General features: G+C 49.1%; 3 protein-coding genes across 10 annotated transcripts in view; 1 reads left to right on the top strand and 2 right to left on the bottom strand.

The window, feature by feature from the left end:
* The first annotated feature begins 270 nt into the window (after positions 1-270).
* Positions 271-6,084, top strand: klhl22 (kelch-like family member 22). Of its 2 annotated transcripts, XM_046386690.1 has the most exons (8): positions 271-391; positions 806-1,083; positions 1,872-2,037; positions 2,123-2,446; positions 2,587-2,996; positions 3,227-3,419; positions 3,569-3,802; positions 4,080-6,084. In XM_046386690.1, exons 2-8 carry the CDS (start codon positions 836-838, stop codon positions 4,419-4,421), a joined length of 1,917 nt encoding a protein of 638 aa, XP_046242646.1. In that variant the 5' UTR covers positions 271-391; positions 806-835; the 3' UTR covers positions 4,422-6,084. The 2 variants fall into 2 exon arrangements, with proteins under 2 accessions (XP_046242646.1, XP_046242647.1); XM_046386691.1 differs by having other exon boundaries at positions 273-1,083; positions 2,123-2,434.
* A 3,982-nt stretch (positions 6,085-10,066) lies between these two features.
* Positions 10,067-14,317, bottom strand: tbx16 (T-box transcription factor 16). Its single transcript, XM_046387111.1, has 9 exons — positions 12,680-14,317; positions 12,409-12,565; positions 12,222-12,324; positions 11,727-11,891; positions 11,471-11,617; positions 11,319-11,389; positions 11,145-11,233; positions 10,848-11,061; positions 10,067-10,767 (listed from the first exon to the last, which is right to left on the bottom strand). The coding sequence occupies exons 1-9, from the start codon at positions 12,693-12,695 to the stop codon at positions 10,335-10,337; spliced, it is 1,395 nt and encodes a 464-aa protein (XP_046243067.1). The 5' UTR covers positions 12,696-14,317; the 3' UTR covers positions 10,067-10,334.
* A 3,048-nt stretch (positions 14,318-17,365) lies between these two features.
* Positions 17,366-19,552, bottom strand: part of cabin1 (calcineurin binding protein 1) — a 37,065-nt gene continuing 34,878 nt past the window's right edge. For all 7 annotated transcript variants that reach the window (XM_046386684.1, XM_046386681.1, XM_046386685.1 and 4 more), the window contains one exon: positions 17,366-19,514. In XM_046386684.1, the coding sequence (XP_046242640.1) occupies positions 19,353-19,514 (162 nt within the window). In that variant the 3' untranslated portion in view covers positions 17,366-19,352. The remainder of the gene's footprint in view (positions 19,515-19,552) is intronic.

The raw sequence follows: 19,552 nt of genomic DNA, 5'->3' as shown, positions 1-19,552 counted from the left end.
TTTGATGGGGAAACAGCGCCCTCTTGTGTTTGACAGACAGAAGCACGGTATCTTAACACTTGTTTGGCTAAAGGTTTACTGTATAACCATACATTATCAGAGACTTGGAGTAAAAAGAAGATAAACGCCAATTCTACACAATAAAAAGCTTTATTTTAAAAGACAAACTCGACCTGTCGCTTTATTCGCCTGGACAACGACCGAAGCCTCTAATTGGCTCTTTGTTGGAAAAGGGGCGGGACAATGCGACAATAGCCAATAGCGCTTGAGCTCGTCGTCCGACACCAAAAAGTAAACAGACTTGTTCTGAGCTGTCAAAGAGCAGATCGGACGGCGCTGTTTGCTAGTCGCTCCGTGAAGGGTTTGCTGTCCAAACAGTCAGTGTGAAACGGTTTGTTTTTGACCAACACGAATATATTGTGGCGCAGCCGTTTTGTTTCACGATTAAAGTGTCTCGCTTTCTGCTTTCATAGCGCGTTAAGCAGCTAACTGGTTGCTAGCCGCTGTCCTTCGCAGTTTACACAAGCGTAACATCAGCTGACAGCTGACGGTAGGCTTTCTGTGTACAGCGATATGCTTTCACGTCTTTCCCATAGCTGTGTGGATGAAGCCCAGCTGTGAGTCGGGTGTAGCAGCTGATGTAACGCTACACTGACGGCGCAGTGACATTCCCAGCGGCCGTGACCACCCCGCTTTAGCCGCTAGCTGTCCAGCCTGCTTGTTGCTGCTGCTGCTTCCTGTTTGTTTCTCTGCGTGCCGACATCTGATGTGGCTGTGATCTCTAACAGAATTTGTGAATACTCAGAATGGTGTTAGTGCTGGACAGATAGAAGTGATGAAACCTCAACACCAGAACCCCGCCATGGCTGAGGAGGGACAGATTAGTCCGGTGGGAGGACGCGCGGGCTCCTCGGGCCGCCCGGGCCGACAAACCTACACGAGTTCGGCCCATTTCTGCAGCCTGCTGGACGGCCTGCTGGCTCTCAGGCAGAGCGGCATCCTGTACGACGTGGTGCTGCTGGTGGAGGGTCGTCCCATCAAAGCCCACCGGATACTCCTGGCGGCCTCTTGTGATTATTTTAGGTAAACCCCACAGCGGGCCTCCTGCTCACTTTCGTTTCTTTATTCACCTTCCTTTTCTTTCGCTTTCTGTGGTGCCTTTGTTTGTCACAGCACTCGGTGCAGATGGAGCATTAGCCACATAGACACCACTGACCTCCACACTCCTCCTGTTGTGTTGTTCTCCACGTACACACACACACACACACACACACACACACACACACCGAGGCAGATTGTGGTCAGTGAGTGTCACGAGACCCAGCTGGGGTCTGCTGCAGAGTCCACACACTTTCTGTGCTCGTTCCCCACCTACTGCAGCTTATCACCATCGTCTTATGATCAGCAGCACACACAGCTTTGCTCTGCACTGCCATCATGGTGTCACACGCTGTGGAGAACAACATTTAGGGGAAAAACGACACTGCCGTCCAGCAGGGCTCGTGACACATGGGTCACGCAGTGGACGGAAGTCAAACGCTGACAGACGCGGTGAGTATCTGTGGCGATGTGCCGGTAAACCGGAGCCCCGCTGCTGGTAGGTCGCCCTCTAATCCCATTATGCTGCTAAAAGTAGTCAAGTTTACAGATAAACCTTTGCTGGAAGCTGTTGGATGCTTTGTGCCAACAGCTGAACATAACCAGAAAAGGATTTCAGTCCAGATTTCTTTTAGCATTTCGTGTTTATGGGACAGTTTACAGTGAGAGTGACAGAAACCCTTACAGAGAGAGAGAGACTGCAGCAGAGTCCAGACACGACGTACATCTCGTGGTCACGGTCACCCCAACACCGCGTGTCACTTCTCCACCAGGGGGATGTTTGCTGGAGGCCTCCGGGAGATGCAGCAAAAGGAGATCCCGATTCACGAAGTGTCTTATGTGGCCATGAAGAAAATACTGGACTACATCTACACTTCAGAGATCGAGTTGGACCTGGAGTGTGTGCAGGAAGTGCTGATAGCTGCCACGCTACTGCAGGTGAGCTCTTCGTTCTTTTGCTTCGTCATGTTGTTCTCCGGTTTATTTGTTTTCTTGCAAGTTCTTCTCCTCTCGTGTTTTGAAGCTTGAGATTGTCATCGGCTTTTGCTGCGACTTCCTGTTCTCCTGGCTGGACGAGAGCAACATCTTAGAGGTGCTGCACCTGGCTGATGTCTACGGACTGCAGCAGCTCAACGCCAGAGTCCACTCCTACATGCTCAGGAACATCCAGACTTTGTCTCGAACCGATGTGTACCGACAGCTGCCCCAGGACGAGGTCTTCAGAGCGCTGAGCAGCGACAGGCTTCAGGTGAACAGCGAGAACGAGGTGTATGAGGCGGCTCTTCACTACCACTACAGTCCTGAGCAGGTGGAAACTGACCAGGTGTACTTGCAGGTCAGTCTTAAGGTGTGTCTGCATTTTGTCCTCCTGTCTGCAGCTCCACGCCACACGCTGAGCAGCAAAGGACTCGCTCTTACTCTTATTATATCCCTGCTTACTTATTTTTCTGTGCACTAAACCCACTTTTTCATCTTCCTGACCCAAAGGACAATCTGAAGATGCTCGCGGCTGTGCGTTTCTGTCTGATTGAGAAGCATGTGCTGCAGAGGTTGTATGACAGACTGAACCAGTGTCCCCTGAAGGACTGCGTGTCAGCCGCTCTGTACTACCACGAGCAGGAGATGTGGCAGCCCGTCCTGCAGAGTCCCCTCACGCAGCCGCGGTCCACCCTGCACTGCATACTGGGCTTTGGGGGGATGTTCACCTCCACCTCCCTCACTGACAGCGAGCACTTGTTTCAGGTGTTCCACCCGAGCTGGGGCGAGTGGAGGACTCTGACTGCAGCTCACGCCCCCCGCATGTCCAACCAGGGCATCGCTGTGCTCAACAACTTCGTTTATCTCATCGGAGGAGACAAGAACACCAACGGGTTTCGAGCAGAGACCCGCTGCTGGAGGTGAGGCCCGCCTGCCGTGCACATCAGGACTGCGTTTAAAGTGAAACCTTTGTGCTGGTGCAGACGTGTTAGTGACGAGCTGACGTGCTGGCTGATCCGAAGGCCCACCTGAGTGAGACAGAGAAGTTGGAATCAGTGAACGCTTGGTTTGCTCAATGATTTGATCGATAATCCGAATTGCGTTGCTGTTGTGTGATTGTGGTGCTTTGCCGTCTCGATGCTCCTCCCAGGTACGACCCCCGTCACAACAGCTGGTGCTCCATCCAGCCTCTGCAGCAGCAGCACGCTGACCACTGCGTGTGTGTGCTGGGCGGCCACATTTACGCCATCGGAGGACGGGACTACAGCAACGAGCTGGAGTCGGTGGAGCGCTATGACCCGCACACCAACACGTGGGCGTTTGTGTCGTCTCTGAAGAAAGAGGTATGACGGAGCTGGGAGGCGTCAGACCTGCGTGCAGTACTGCTGCCTTCCACACGGTGGTGCTACACACTCACCTGTGTGCTGTTAGTGGGGGGTTTCTGTTACACACCTCTGAGTTTCCTGTAATGGAAGTCGAACCTCCCCTCCAGGTGTACGCCCATGCTGCAGCAGTGCTGGATGAGAAAATCTACATCACGTGCGGACGCAGAGGAATGTCCTACCTCAGAGAGACATACTGTTTTGACCCTGTGGCCAACAGCTGGACGGCGTGCGCCGAGGGGCCGGTGGAGCGGGCGTGGCACGGCATGGCCGCCGTTAATGGGCGCCTTTATGTGATTGGTGGAAGCAATGACGAGTGCAGATATCGGCGTGACGTCCTGAAGGTACAAACGAGCTTTTTATTTCGTTATTTTCCACATAAACGTGTATGATGTCGTATTTTATTTGTGTTTTTGTTTACATTCTGTGTCTCAAAGTCCAACTTCCGGATCTCCTCACACTCGTCTTCATCGTATGTATTAAATCAGAAACTCTGTGTCGTCTTTTGAGTCTGACCTTATTTTACGTTCTGGTGAAGGTGTGTTTGAGGACAAGTTGGACTCTTTGATAACCGATAATCAGTCGATCGACTCTCATTACTTTCCCATTTTTCTCACCAAGGTGGCCTGCTTTGACCCTGAAGCCAACTCGTGGTCTTTAGTGACCCCGCTGCCCGCTGGACACGGAGAACCAGGCGTCGCCGTGCTGGACGGTCGCATCTACGTCCTGGGAGGACGCTCGCACGACAAAGGCAACAGGATGAAGTACGTTCACGTGTACAACGTGGACACGGACGAATGGGAGAGCGAGACAGAGTTTAAGGAGCGCGTCTCTGGCCTGGCAGCCTGCGTGGCCCTCATGCCTCCCGCCGTCGTTGCCAAGGCCCGGAGCTGGGAGCAGCGCACCAAGGCTTCGTGGGAAGACGTGGACATGGACAACTCAGAGGAGTCCAGTGAGGACTGAAGGTGAACTGAGCGTCCCGGCGCTGGAGACCGTCGTGCACTTTTCATACACAGCATGCTGAAGTCTGTTCTTTGTGGCGGCGGTTACGGCGGCCTCGTGTCCTTCTTGCACGTTGACCACTTTGAGTGCCTCTGAACCAAAGTGTCATTCAGGACTTGTCAGATATCTTTTCAGACTGTCACACTCTGTCCCCTCTGACGCCTGCCCGCTCAAATGCTGATCCCTCGTTACTTCCTGTCACTGTTGAGGTGAAGACGACTTCCGGCTATGCAATAACACGTTAATATGAAGTTCCCTCAGCTGCCTGCGGGTTTGTTCTCTGAAGACATTTTGACACTGGATCCTCCTAAATTTGGTTTGGACTTGGGTGGACTCTGAATGGTCTGAATGTGTCCTCAGGCGTGGACTGTGGCTTCGCGTCATGCTTCTGTACCAGAGTACGAACGCAACTGGCTGTCGGCTGATGTGTCCGAGTTTACACACACGGGGACTTTGTGGTGCTTTCAGGTGCACCTCGTAAACTCTGACTCTTAGTGCTCAAACGGCCACGAAGGTTGTTTGAAATGTTTGAAGTATTTTGCTTTCTTGAAATACATCAGTCACGTGTTTTAAAAATGAAATATTATACAAGAATATAAACATTCTTGTAGGACAGGTTCCCGTGTGCCTCAGAGATTTTGTTCTGTTTGGTTCTTCTGCAGCATTTTTACGTAATAAAGTCCGATCCAGTATGCAGACATCTCGGCAGGCAGCTTGGCTGCTGAGTCACAGTTCATCTGCTGTTCTGTGCCACGTGAAAAGCAGTTGAGAGTCAACACTGCCGGGCAGGTGTCAGACCAGCTCTTTACCGCCTCAGCAGCATTGAAATATTCAAAAACAAATGAACCCTGTTATAGACCGGACCACCCGGCCTGAGTTTGGGCGTCAGATTTACAAGCACCGCTTTTCATTTGTAACGACACCCTCCAGTTAGTTATGGAAGTTGTTCAGATGTTTTTGAGAATGAATGATTGTTGTTGACTTTTCTTCATGATTTAGTTTATGGCTCCACCCAGGAGTTGCAGGTTATTCCCAGGAATTACACTGTGCCCATCCGAAGCACGCAGTTTGAACAGTGTGCCTTGTTCTTGTGTCGACTTGTGTTGTGCTGATGGAGGGGAGCCTTCGGCGTCACCGTCGGCCTCTCGTATCACCGTGCGTTTCTGCCTGAACGGCGAGCCGCCGCAGCCACAAGTCGCTCAAAAACAAAACCGTTATGGCCAAAACGTTGACTTTGTACGGAAGCACAAGATCCTGCAAGTCAAGACAAGAATATTTATCACAAAGCTGACTTAATGTCTCACCATGAAATAATCTCTCATTATTATTACTCTCATCACACTGGCAGTAAGTGGGCTTCCTGAGCCTTTAGTTTATTTTGGATTCGTTGTTTCGTTTGTTCGTTGTAGAGGATTTCTGTTTGCTTCGAGCTCGTTTGCCTCAGTGCTGCCCGATGGGAGAACTTCAGGAGGACGTCTGGTGTCAAATGTGCTTCTCCTCTTCATATGATGAGACTCTTTAGAGATAAACTGACTGTACTCCAACGCACCGTCACTCGAGATGCGAACAATTAGTATCCTATTCATGAGACAAGTTTGGAAATTTAATAAAGATAATAATATATTGTTTTTGTCACGTCTGCTTGTCAGCTGGGGTCGGTGCTGTCACTCCGAGGTCGTGTGTGTGTGTGTGCGTGTGCTGCAACACAAAGTGTGTGTTATTTAGCCTGATTCCTGCATTTTTAAATATTTAAATCTGAATACTTTTAGTTGTACAAAATAGAAATCCATAATAGTAATAAAAAGTGCCGAGAGTTTGCAGCTGTGAAGGTTCTGAAGGCTCTGAAGTCTCCGTCACCTTTGTGAATGACGGGAGATCAATAAAGCAGGCAGTAAAGGATCTGCTGAGTAACTTGGGACGAGGCCTCTCAGGGCTTTGGAAGAAATCAAAATCTTTAAACGAAGGAACTGGTAGCCACAGTACAACAGCCTCAGAAAACCTAATATATAGAGTTAATAGAGTTCTAAATAAAGAAATGGCCTTGTAGTGATATTTAATCTGAGACTGAACTATTGAATTAAAGGGAAGTTCACCTGTGAGTCACCTGACTTTCCATCAGCGTGAGAGACGGTGACTTAATTTTCATTTTTGGGTGAACTGATCCTTTAACATTAACACTCATTTAACATTTTTGTCTCGTGTATGACAGCTCATGTTGCTGCGCACAGAAAATAATCACAATCAGGTTTATTTAGCTGTTTTTCCACCCTAAAGGAATTTACTTTGGTCGCAGCGGAAAGAGAAACGAGTGCTCCTCCTTGAACATGGCCGAGCTGTTGGAGGAGCAGCTACCGTCCGGCCCAGTCTCCGCTAACTCCTCTCCATTTGGCCCTGCACTCCATCGGCTTTACGAAGGCCGTTTCATCTGCATCTGTTCCCCCCAGCCTCTGTGTTTCACACTGTGGTGTCAGCCCCCGCCAACATGTCTGCTGACACCACACACTGCACATCCACGATCCACCTGGGGGACACTTAGGACATATGTCATGCACTTAACCACGTCGACGAGGCCTTTAAGGGCCGCTGAGTGCAGGTCGATGTGCTGCTCTTTGCTGGGCCATTATCAGGGCTATTAAAAGGCCCAAACTGCCCATTGATGTGGAGCTATGCAGATTAAACCCAGTGGAGCTGTGGATGTGTGTGTGTGTGTGTGTGTCGAGGGAATTTTACTAAGTGCTCACTTTCATTCTTGTGTCTCCTGCTGTGTCAGAGACAGGAGGTCCTCAGACAGCATTTGGCAATAAGTCAATAGAGAACAAAGGAAGTCACCTGTGGAGGTCTGGACTCACTGTGGGCCAGACCATGTCCTGCTGGACCAGTATGACTCGGCCTGTGACGCCCAGCAGCCTCACCTGAGGCGTTCAGGCCCTAATCGACAGGACGTACAGTCAGCATGACGCGTTCGCCTTCGGTTTGCGTGTTGCACACGATGTACAGAACATTTCGTTTCACCGTGACGTGAACACAACATACCTCGGATTTCCACCAATCGGACGGCTAACTTCCGCTTTAGCCCGCTGCGAACTTAAGTGAGGTAAAACAATTTGATTATGCAGCTTCTCTAAACCTTCTGAATGGATCACATTGTAGTAGTGAAACGGATCATCTCGTGGGGGCTGTGACGCTCACAGTGAGGGCTTATGGGTGTTTTGTTCTGGTTCTGCAGGCCCACGTAACATTAGAAGGAAGATAATATACTATATAAATAACAAGCACAACTTGTTTCCATCCCTGACTGAAGCTGTTCAGTGAAGTTTAAAGCCCCCACATGTCAGCATCGTTTAACTTTTAGCAGATTTATCTCTGTGCTCTCATACCTAACCTGTTTGGTGTCTGACCTGTTAGTGCAACCGACCCTGTTGGTCCTCATTCATAACATAAGGCTGATTAAAGCTGCTTATGAAGCTTTAAATCAGTTATTTCCTCTTGAGCTTTGAGTGACACCAAACAGAACCAGTGAACACATCACACACAAACACCGTCAGCTTGTTAGCTTGTTTTCACCACAGACGTGTGTCAGGCTGAGCGGCCAGTTTCAGTTACTTTTCATTCATCACAGTGATGGTCGGCTTGACTTACTCTGCACTCTTCATGGGTGTGTTAAAGAAACCAAACTCCTCCTCTTACCTGTCGTGCTGTCTTTCCGTCCAGCTGCAGACGTCTCTTTTCAGAGACTGTGACCTCGTTGTGGCCTCAAAATCAGTCACTCTGCCGGCCTTCAGCCAACACACCTGATTCAAATGTTCAGCCTGTCATGAAGCTCTGCAGAAGCCTGAAGACAAGCCGTTCGTTTGAATCAGGTGTGTTGGACATGCAGGGCAGGACAGAGCAGCAGCCTCATTTCACAGACATTTTTGATTTCCTAAGTTGTGAATCATTGTGTTCCAGCTTGTTCTGCTGACGGGTCTTTTCGTGTTTGTCCGGCCAAGTCGGCGCACCTCTCAGCTCAATGCGACGCGTCATGAACACCTTCTGTCTCACACACACGACTTCCAGGCTTAATGATGATGTTGGTCCAGTGCGTCCTGCTCATGGACGTTATTGTATTGTACATTTGTTGTGTTCTTCCTCCTCAAAATGTGCTTCCGGGCTCCCTGCTGTCCAGCAGCTGTAATTAAACTTGTTTTGTGTGTGTCTCTAAACAGATTATATGCATTAAGTGTTATTATGCTGTATGTATGATTGCGTACGATTCTGATCAATATCCTGTGGCAAACGCTCTCAAGCACGATTTTATTTTCTTAGTTCCTGACAGTCTGATTTTATCTTCTCGGGGTTTAATGAAAAAAGATGGCTTCTGGGAGATCTCATAATGTCTCACAATACGATCAAGCAGACCTTCTCACCCAGCAGCTCAGATTCCTGTGAGGATCTCTCTTTTCTTATCTCATTAAAATAAGTAAATGAGCCAACATATGACTGTGGAAGGCTGAGTGTGGACATACTGGTTCAAGAAGCCTGTGAGATAATGAATAAAATCCACAGCAGAACAGTTCCTGATGGATGATCTCCCCTTCCTCCCCCTCCTCCTCCTCCTCCTCCTCCTCCCCCCGGACTTTACAACAGTCATTAGCAGCTCATATCCACCCAGGGTGGAGGCGATGAGCCCGGCCTGTGTTTTTCACCAGTGAAAAGGAGCCAACAGCCTCCCATTTTCATGCTTTTTAAGGCTCATTGAGATGGAGAACGAGGGTCGTACGGTGCTTTATGATGCCGGGCGGGTAAACCTCAGCAGGTGAGCTGGAGACGCAGCAACACGACGTCTTTAATGCATGCTGGGCCTGTCCAAACTACACAGTGGTCCTCATTACATCAACAAAGAGGAAATACAAACAAACAGCACCAAAGGAAGAGCTGGCCACGCACAAAGCATGCAGATGTGCACCCGCAAACAAAAACACTTTAATAATACACTCATCTGTTCAATAAACTGTTCAAACACGGGCCGGATGGCCAGTGAAACCAGTGGAAGATATGAAGTGGGAAAGAGCCAGAGGGGTGACGGGACGTCTCATTTCAGTGTGAGGACATCACAGCAGGATTTTACAGTGAAATCAAAAAGTTGGCGTCGAAAACACAACTTAAATAGTCTTTATTGTCTTTATGCAATCATAACGAAATTTTGTAAAGATTCTCGGCTCAAATGAATATAAATAGCAAAGTTGTATTGGACTGAAAAATAAAACAGACATTAAGAATTAATTCTTTACTTTACTTTTCATTTTTTGTGGGGGTTTCAACGGCAAACCTCAGACGTTTCCTTCAGTCTGCACTCTTTCTGACATGTTTGACAAGTCTTTGTCCTTTCTGACTGCAGCCAGACATGAATTCCAGCAAACAAAGAAAAAATGTGAAGACTCGCATTGAAAAACACATCAAAATGAGATAACAGTTCATGTCCGTCACGTTTTATTTCAGCGTAACTCTGTTCAATGCCAACACAAGTTCAGCTGCATGTGTTTCAGTGCTGAGTTTCTGCTTCAGTGCCAGACAAGCCAACTGACAGCAGATTAAAAACACTGACACAAACAAGGCATGAAATCACTTTGTTTTTATTTTCACATCACCATTTAAAGACATAAATTGCACACTTATGTTTTAATCTCTCCTTCTTCTTCTTTTATTTTTTTTTATAAAAATAATATTTCCACATGTGAGATGAGATGAAAATAAATAGACAATTCAATGATAAAACAAGCAGTCAGCGTGGAGCAGCACACTTCAGTCTGAGTCTGAGTTCCTGCCGGTCTGAACTGAAGGTCTGGTTCTGTTGTTGTCTCTGGTCTCTGCAGTCCGTGAACACAGCGGATCCCTTCACCAGCAGGAGTAAGAGAACAGCGGGTACTGGCTCCACTCGGCCACGTTGCCATGGTGATAGCCGTGGTGCACAGCTTGCGTGGTGTAGTCGGCGGTCAGGTGGTGCGGAGGGGGATACTGGGCGGGGGCGGGGCCACTCCACTGGCCCAGGGGCTGCTCTGCGCCGTACGGACTGTAGATGTGGTGGCCGATGACCCCCGGCTTGCTGGCCTGGGCCATGGTCATGTTGAGGACCCCGGTGTAGTCCTGGGGGCCGGGGAGGTGCTGGGGGCCGCAGGGGGAAGGGCCAATCTCATGTGTACGGGGCTTTGAAGAGTCATGATCGGGGACGGTGGCGACGTCGGGGACTCTGGGCTCAAAGCGTCCTGATCCGCTGTTGCTGCTGCCGACGCTGGAGGAGGGGGAGGGCGACTTTCCGTACTCGTGGAACCTGACGAGCGAAGGGAAGGCGGTCAGCAGTCCGTTTGCCGTGACAGCATTACGCTCTTAATGTCGCATAACTTTACTCACCTGTACGGCTGGTAGGAAGCCGGGGCAGGTACGAGCTGCTCCGTGTTGTACATGTCCCTGTGGTCTGCCCCAGCGGGAGACTCGGTCCTCGCACTGTGCTCCCTCTCTGCAGCCCACGGGGAATAACGCTCCTCTTTGACAACGTCGCCCTCTTTCCTTTTGGGCAGGTCTCCTTCCTCGCCGTCGTAACCCTCGTAAGATGACCGGCAGAAATCTGAGAAATCATCAGAACTGGTTAGGGGTGCAGGACAGCAAAATGAAAACGTCAGCAGGGGGCAGGCGGGTCTGAAACGGTACCTGGTGGACTGTCCTCCTCAGAGTCCCGGTTCAAACCGTCTGACATCCTGGCTCGTTTGTCGAGGCAGGCTGGGTTCTTGTTTGCACGCCTGCAGCATCAGATTCATCGAAACATTAGTTAACATTCCTTAAGCAAGCAAACCAAATTTCTGCGTCTGACCGTGTGGCGCCCACCGTTTTTTATTCGTGCCTTCATCGCGGAAACCTTTTGCAAACGGGTTGTGGTCGATCTTCAGCTTTGTAATCTGTGGACGAGGAGAAATCAGTTAAAATGTCAGTAACGTGAGGCGTCCTCCCAGCGACAGCCCGCAGCGATAGAAACTGACCTTTGTGTTCTGGTAGGCCGTGACTGCTGTGAAGGAAGTCTCAGGGAAGGTGAAGGTCTGGAAGACACTCCAGCGGACGCTGAAGAGGTCGTCCGCCTGGACGATGTGGAAGCGCGGGTGGTAGCGGTGCATGGAGTGCAAAATGATCTGCAGGCAGGAAGAGGGGGATTATTCAGAACTCTGCTTTACTTCAACTACCCCCCCAAAAAAAGCAGCGTGGACATGATGTGGAAGCTGCTGGAGTGCTGGTACTCACGTGTCCGTGCTGGTCCAGCGTATTGTTGGTGAGCTTGAGCTTGAGGAAGGACACGGACTGCTTCATCCAGTGGCTCCCCGGGGCCGGAGAGTCGGGGTGGAGGTAAGTCCTGCAGGGAGGCTGGGGCTCCGCTTTTCCTGCCACCTCCCATTTCTCTTTATTCCACTGCAGGGAAGCAGAGACAGTCAGTCAGTCTGTCAGAGAGAAATGTGATTTACAGAATCTCCTTCCCCTGACAAGGTGTGAAGAGTGGACAGACTGAGTGGAGAGTCACTGCCGGCCAGCACCACCCACAGAGTTAGGGGGTAGTACAGTGGGCCCCCAGCAGGGGATAGAATAACAGGAAGAGATAGCAGCCTTTGATGTGCCATGTCGGGGGGTGGGGGGGGGGTGTGTGTACTGGAAACCACTGAGGGGTATCTGGGATGAGTCAAGGCCACTTTTTATTGTTGGAAAGAGAATTTATTCTCAGCTGTGAGAGTTCTGCTGTCTTACCTTGTACCTGAAACCATCCTCAGGCACCATGTCAACCAGCAAGATGTACTTGGCACATGGAATGAGGCCAGAAAGATTTACTTTACAGTGTGGAAACATCCTCCTGCAACACAGACGGGCAAACACGAGTGAGGACTCTGCACTCCAAACGTTTCGCATCAAACTTTGTTTTTTTCTTTGGTCTTACCTGCCCGGTTTAGTGATGATCATCTCAGTCCCTATTTCATGGAAGGTCTTCCAGAGTTCAGGGTCCTCCAGAGTCATCCTGATGTTGCCCTGGAGATACGCATCAGGGCCAGCAGCCATAGAGGAAGGAGGAGGGCCGCTGAAGTTTGGCTTCAAGTCTGGAAGTAAATAAGATTCATCACGGCTGTGCCTCTCCGGGTAAGTCATGAAGGAGACATGTTTGATTCAAAGAGACAAACCAGGCTGGGAAAGCTCAGTCAGCCAGCACTCACCTCTGATGGACTGCATGCTTCAGGCTCAGCAGTAGGACAAGCTTCATGCACTGAATAACAAGAAAAGATTAAGAAATAAGAAATCCAAGCAATATCCAAGTGTCTCTTCAGCTCTGCTCTCCCTCCATGTGCAATAAAAAGAGAAGAAGAAATCCAGCAGCTCAGGGAGCCAGAGGTTCAGTCGGTCTGGTTGCAGCAGATATTCCTGCAGGAAGGGGTGACCAAGACTTTTAAGGGGAGCCACAGGGTGGGTGGGGTCAAGGCAACCATTCCCAGGCTTTGAAGTGGCACAATGATGAGTCAGTGGCCTGCTGTGATTGGAGGCTGCTGGAAATCAAAGAGACTTAACAGAGCCTTGATACCGTCCCCACAGGAAGGGGGACGGAGGAAACGCATCTTTATTAACTGCTAAGAGACTTTAAAACAAATATGGACGCACTTCCATGCTGCAGTTCAAGGCTGGCGGCGGCACCACAGTGTGTGTAAATACCATTCACACAGACATAAGTGCACACGAAAATGACATTTAATGTGTTTGTGCAACATGTTAAATACCTAACAGAAAACGTTTGACGCAGCTGATATAAATACAGTGTGGGGTAAGTGAGATAATCCTGTGTGTACGCCGCAGGAGTCTCCTTTCTCAGGGTCTGACCGCCCCTCTTATCAACCCACACGTCCTCCATGCTGATCTGAAACCAGAATTAAAATCACTTTTACTCTCCGTCACAGAAATGACACAGTGGGAGGGAAACTGTGTAAACCCATGATGGTGTGATGACAACATGCACTCTTTCTGCAGGTAACTTTTACCTGAGGGCGTCCCCTGAAGCCTGCAGGGCTGCAGAGGCTGCTGCTGCTGCTGCTGCTGCTGGGTGGGGGTGTTGTGTATTGGGATGTCTAGACAGGCCCATGCTCTGATAGATAATCTCATTAGGCCAGTTTCCCTTGAAGAGGCCAGTTTCTGCATGTGGAGAAAGCCCAGGCAATTAACAGCCAGTTAGCACCACGAGCCCAAGTCAGCCTTGAATGGGACGAGGGGGGGGTCGGAGAATAAAGACCTGCCACAACAAGCCGGCCGTCCTCCCACCATCCGCATCCAGCCACAATCCGCCTCTGTGCCGTGTTAGCACAGGCGAAACACATGCTAAACGCAGCAGGCGTCGGCCCAGAGCGGCGACATGTTTCCAAAGACACCAACATCTGAATGGAGGCCTCTTTGGAAGCACAGACGCACCACTTCCACTTCTCATTGTGTGCTCATGTCTGCATGCTGCATACAAAGGCTCTCTGACACACAGAGGGGGTTTTCTTTATTCCCTGTTGCCCTGGTGGAGCATCTGAGAAACCAAAATGCACGATCCAGAACTTTAAAAGCAGGGTGTGCAGCAGCTTTAAAGACGTCCTGCGGGACCAGCAGTTAAGTGTGCATAAAGAGACGTTCGCTGATAAAAAGTCTGAGCCGTGAAGATATTGAGCAGCCTCTGCGTGGGGTCGATGCTGAGTAAAAAGGACAACAACATCCAGCTCATAACGATGCACTTAAAGACTGCGCTCGTGTTAACGGCCTCCCGGCTCTCGCTCCTCGTCCTCCTCTGTGTGGTGCAACATGGGCCTTGAGGAGGTGCGACGTGTGTGTGTGTGCCCTCCTCACTCACGGCGACCAGGTCACGAAGCGCAGCGCGTTAGAGTGCACAAATGAAGAGATCTGGACGGTGGACTCTCCGCAGGAGGCTTCGGCTCCAGCAGCGCAGGGTGTGGGTGTCAGAGCCGAGGTGTAGCTTTCAGCAGCCGCAGCGTCGATTCCATTACGCTGTGGCTGCGGAGGTGGCAGGTGTGACGGGGAAAGGCCTCCAAACGTGGGGTCAGACAGGGAGCTGAGGTTCATGTAACAGCCAGCCTGGACACGATGAGGACCAGAGGACACTGAAATTCAGACAGAAGATGCAGTTCTGTCTGCTGCTCAGCCAGCGTTCACAGAACAACCAGAAAGAGAACAGAAACAGGCTCCACACAGCTCGTCCAGCATAATCCAAGTCTCCAGAAGACAAATCTCCTCTGTAGACACTAAGCTAAAAGTGTTAGCACCCGTCAGCCATTTTAACTTTGTTCCTGTTGGTTTTTCACATTTTAAAATAAGCCTCCAGGGTCTTCAGTTGTTTTGCAGAGTGTTGACTTTCCGTCAGCGTGGGGGTGAGGAGACAACGGCTGAGCTTTCATTTCTGGGTGAACTGTTCCTTTAAAGGTCCTACATATCCTGTATGGATTTAAATTCTTTATTTATCCCTTCAGGGATAAATAAAGGAATTCTGATTCTGATGTTAGTTGTGCTTAACAGCTGATTCCTCCCTGCGTCTTCTCCCACTTCACCTTCGGCAGTGATGTTCCTCCACCTCCCAGGTGTCAGCCTCTTTGGCCATTTGCTTTAACTGCACAGATCCCCTTGTTGCTGCACCGTTAACAGCTGCCAATATACAGCCAGGGCCCGGGGATCAGACGGCTCTGCAGCAGCCCAATAAAGAGCCCCCGGAGTGGACTGACGAGAAATCTCACACCTTTCGCTCACATTAGCCATGCAGCATGCCCTTTTGATGCTTAATTGGCCACTTTGAGGGGTTTGCAGAGATAGCAGCCCCAGTGGCTGCAAACAACATGATGAGGACCAACAGCCTCACCGGGCAGGAGATGTGGATTATGATTCAGCTTTATCTGCTCTGGGAGGACTCATGTCTACTGCGTTTGACTGCACCTGCATGGCTTCTGTTCTCACTTTGTATGCTTAGAACCACTGATCTTCTCAGTATGTCTGTTCTTTATTTCTGCCAAATTTATCCTCTGAGCTTACCAATAGTTCTTCTCATTATCAATGAATTGTCTATAAAACATCAGAGCGAACTGTAAGATTGTAATTTCATTAACAGGAGCCCAAAGTGACGTCTTCAGGTTGCTTCGTTTGTCCAGCCAACAGTCAAAAACCCCCAAACTCTTCATTCACGGTCAGAAATGACAAAGAAAAAGCAGCAAATCCTGACATTTAAGAAGCCGGAAGCAGCAAACGTTTCTTTCACTGATTAGCAGACTAATTTTCTTTTGATTTACAGATGCTGTCACGCTATCGTGTGTTTTTCTCAACAATAAAGCAGAACCAATGAGTTGAGATTATTTGAAAAGTGTCCTGCCAGGCCTCCCGTCCCGACTCCAGCCGGGAGCCCACATTTGGTCCACCACATAAGAAAACAAACCTCAAATCTAACTTGGCTGGCAAAGGGGGCAAATGACAACTTCACAGCACTTCATAAGAAACTCCTGGAAGTTGCTAATGAAGACTAATGACTTCCCGCGTGTGGAAGACTTCACACCAGCGTGCACGAGCCCTTTGAGCCCAGTCGGTGTGGTCGGCCGGGTGGTCCGCAGCTCCACGGGAGGCTGCGAGCACACACGCTTTCATTCACATTTCAGGTTTCATTTGAAATGTTTCAGTGTTAAGGGAAGTTTTGTCTTCGCTGCACTGAAGGTGTTGTTTGCTGTACAGATCGTTAAGGCGAGTTAGAGCTCTAAAAATAAAAGTGACTCAGTAAAACATTTGTCAGGTGCTTCTGAAATCAGCCTGTGGGAGGACTGACAGAAAACAAACGTGTGTGCGTGAGTGTGTTTTAATGTGATTTACAATAAGAAATCAGGATTGTTGCTGGTGTGTTTTACCAGGTCTCACACACACACACACACACACACACACACTCACAGCGTGTAAATAAACTTGACTGTCATGAAATGAGTCGTCACCCGCTCAGTTAAAACGCTGTGGGGTCTTGACTGCTGACAGAAGTGACTGCTGTGTTGTAGTGAGTCATCATCACCTTCGTCTCGTCTGATTGGTCGACGGGCTGGGACCAAACGCCTGACGACTTCTTTAGAAATGAACACAAAAACAAACGTCGACATGTTGGATTTACTGCTGCGACGTGTTTATGCTGCACGCTGGGCCTCGCCGACAACACCTGAAGACGGATTAAATTACATCACAATGGAAAGCAGAGGTTTTCTTGTGACAGGAAGACATAACTCTGTTGACACTAAAACTGCTGCGTGTGCAGGGCTGCCACAGCGATTACTTCCTCCATCAGCTGTTTGGTTCAGTGTCCGTCGCCCCCAAAAAGGCTGAGATGATGTCGTTTTGTCCGCAACCCAAAGACCCTCAGTTTGCCCTCACAGAGAAGCAGAACATTAAACAGTCTGCTCACTGGGGGGCAGCTGTGACCAGAGGGTTGCCGGTTCGAGTCCCTCACCGGACTGGCAGGAAAAATTTTGCTGTGATGGAGGGATTAATGAGAACTAAAAAGTCTCCCACCCATTAGCTGGCTGATGTGCCCTTGAGCAAGGCACTTAAGCCTCAATTTGCTCCCCCCTGATAGTGGCAGCCCACTGCTCCTGTGTGTGTGTGTGTTTCACTGCATGTAATTTGCTGGGTGTTGCATGTGTGTTCAACACAGGATGGGTTACATACAGAAGACAAACTCAGTGTGTGTAAAAACACACAAACTGCCAATAAAAGTCGATTCTTATTCTGCATTACTGTAAAACGTCCAGCAGGGACTGAAACCCCGTCCGATCGGATTAAAGGAACCCCGTGGACGACGTTTGTGATGCAGATGTGGGAGGTGATTAAGGTAGAACACAGAACAAGTGTGTGTTTCTCCAATATATTTTTGGTTTGACATCTATAATGCATTCAGACCCGGAGAGCAGCTCCCCTCCAGCAGCCTGAGCCGAGCGCTCGACCCGCTCAGCCAGCAGAAACATACAAAATTATCTTACACCAAAACAGACAGGAAGTCTCAAACTAAATACAAAACCGCTTTCGTTGTAACAAGGGTGATACATTACAATTTTTCATTTGTGTCCTTTTTAAAAACAATATTTTTTAGACAGCTTTCAGGAAACACAATCAGTAAATATCTTTCTTTTTGTAGAAAACAATCAGTAAAAAACATTCTGTGGTCTTCCTCTGAGCGAAGCCAGAACTGCGACTGATTTACCAAATGGAAAAGGCATCTGAATCGGAAAGTCTTCCTCCACCCGACGCCACTCAGGTGAGCCTCACCTGAGCGCCGACCCTCTCTCACGCGCTCGCGCTTCTCCGGCCTAACGTTCAACCCATTAAAGCCAAACACGTTGGAAAGATACTTGGATTGTGACGTTGTGATATGCACGAAAGCTAATCTATGAGGGCCGAAAGCCGCCCGACAGCGTCCGGATCAGTGCTGGTGACAGGACGGCTTCGCCTTCGCTACGACCCCGATTACACAAAGGTGTGGACGCTGTGTAAAATACAAACAGAACTCAATCATCCACAAACAAGTTGTGTTCACCGACAACACGTTTCTGAGCCCACGTGGCAACAGCCTCAGTGCAGTCCAGCCCAGCCGTGATCCTCTCACCTGTCGGCAGTGAACCCGCTCACCTGTGGAAGGTTACCTGTTGCTGCTCCTGTCCCAGCTGCTTTCAAAATGTTGCTGAGCAGATATTTACAAAAACAAAACAAAACAAACAAAAAAAAAAAATCAAAAATCAATGAAGTCAATGAGCTCAGACTTTATGGAGAACCAAAGCTGGCAAATTCAAAACTAACTTCATAAATTAATATGCCACTAAAGGCACCAAAAATAATACCAGCAAACTAATATTTCAGTTTTAAAAGGTATTAAAAAAGTCTCAGCATAACTTACTCTTTATTGTATATTTTGAAGACGTGGGCAGCGCACAAGTCATTTTATCTGAGCTTACGGTGCATTTCATTTAAAATAAAACTTCTCCCCAGTGGCAGAAAATACATTTCCAATTTAATTAATTTCATTAGTCATTTTTAAATGCATTTATTTATTTATTTCTCCTTTGAACTGCCCCCCACGTGTGTGTTTATGTCACCAATACAACATGATTACTGCCTCGAATGATTTTCGGTGCTTTTTATGGAATATTCATTTGTTTATTTTTGTTTTTGGCAGGTTTGGTCCTCCATAAACATAAACTATATTGTTTTTAATTCAGCCTACGTCAGAGAGGGTCAGCAAACGCCCCCATCCTGCTCACGTTTTACACAGCGTCACAGCTCGTTCTGGAATCACGGCCATACAAATGCAGAATAAAGAAATATGTCGGACAAAATATTACAAGAAATACAGTGAGTACAAAAATAGCACAAAGTTAAGTTTGAACTGAAAAACATCCCAAATGTTAAGTGTAAACATTTCCAATCTGCTACAGGTTGTGAGGCCCCGAACGCAGCCGACTGTCCCCGCTTCACCTTCGAGTTCGTTTGAAATTTACGCGCGCCAACGCAACGTGGCGAAACTCGCATGCCACAGTAAAGGAGGACGGCAGGTCTTCAGACGAGGGTTTAGCTGCAGCTCGGAGGTACGTTCAGCACACGACATTAAAAAAGGATGCATAAACACGCGGCTGGTTTGGTTCCGGTGTGCAGCGGGTTGCAGGAGAGCTCGGCAAGCTGATGTGCGATATGCAGAAATGGCACATTACAGACACGCTGCGAGACTGAAGCCGAGGATACTGCACTGTTTTCAGTTTGCGAGGGCTTTTTATCGTAATGCACATGACGGAACAGCAGCGCCAACAGCGACGGGTGCCGCTCCTCGTCCTCCCGTCCTGTTTCGGCTCAGATGTCCATGTAGTCGTCCTCCTCCTCCTCCTCCTCCTCTTCCTCCGACTCGCTCTCCAGGGACGACTCCTGGCTCGACGTCTCCTGCACCTCCAGCGCCGGCTGGCTCAGAGTGTCCTTCTTGACTGTGGCGGCGGACTGAGACGACAGGATGACGTTCTGTACGGGAGCAGACAGCAGGGGTCACGGCCGAGCAT

This window comes from Scatophagus argus, chromosome 4 (genome assembly GCF_020382885.2).
Source record: "Scatophagus argus isolate fScaArg1 chromosome 4, fScaArg1.pri, whole genome shotgun sequence".
Taxonomy (NCBI): Eukaryota; Metazoa; Chordata; class Actinopteri; family Scatophagidae; genus Scatophagus; species Scatophagus argus.
The sequence above is the reverse complement of the archived record's forward strand: the minus strand, read 5'-3'. Positions and strand labels throughout refer to the sequence as shown.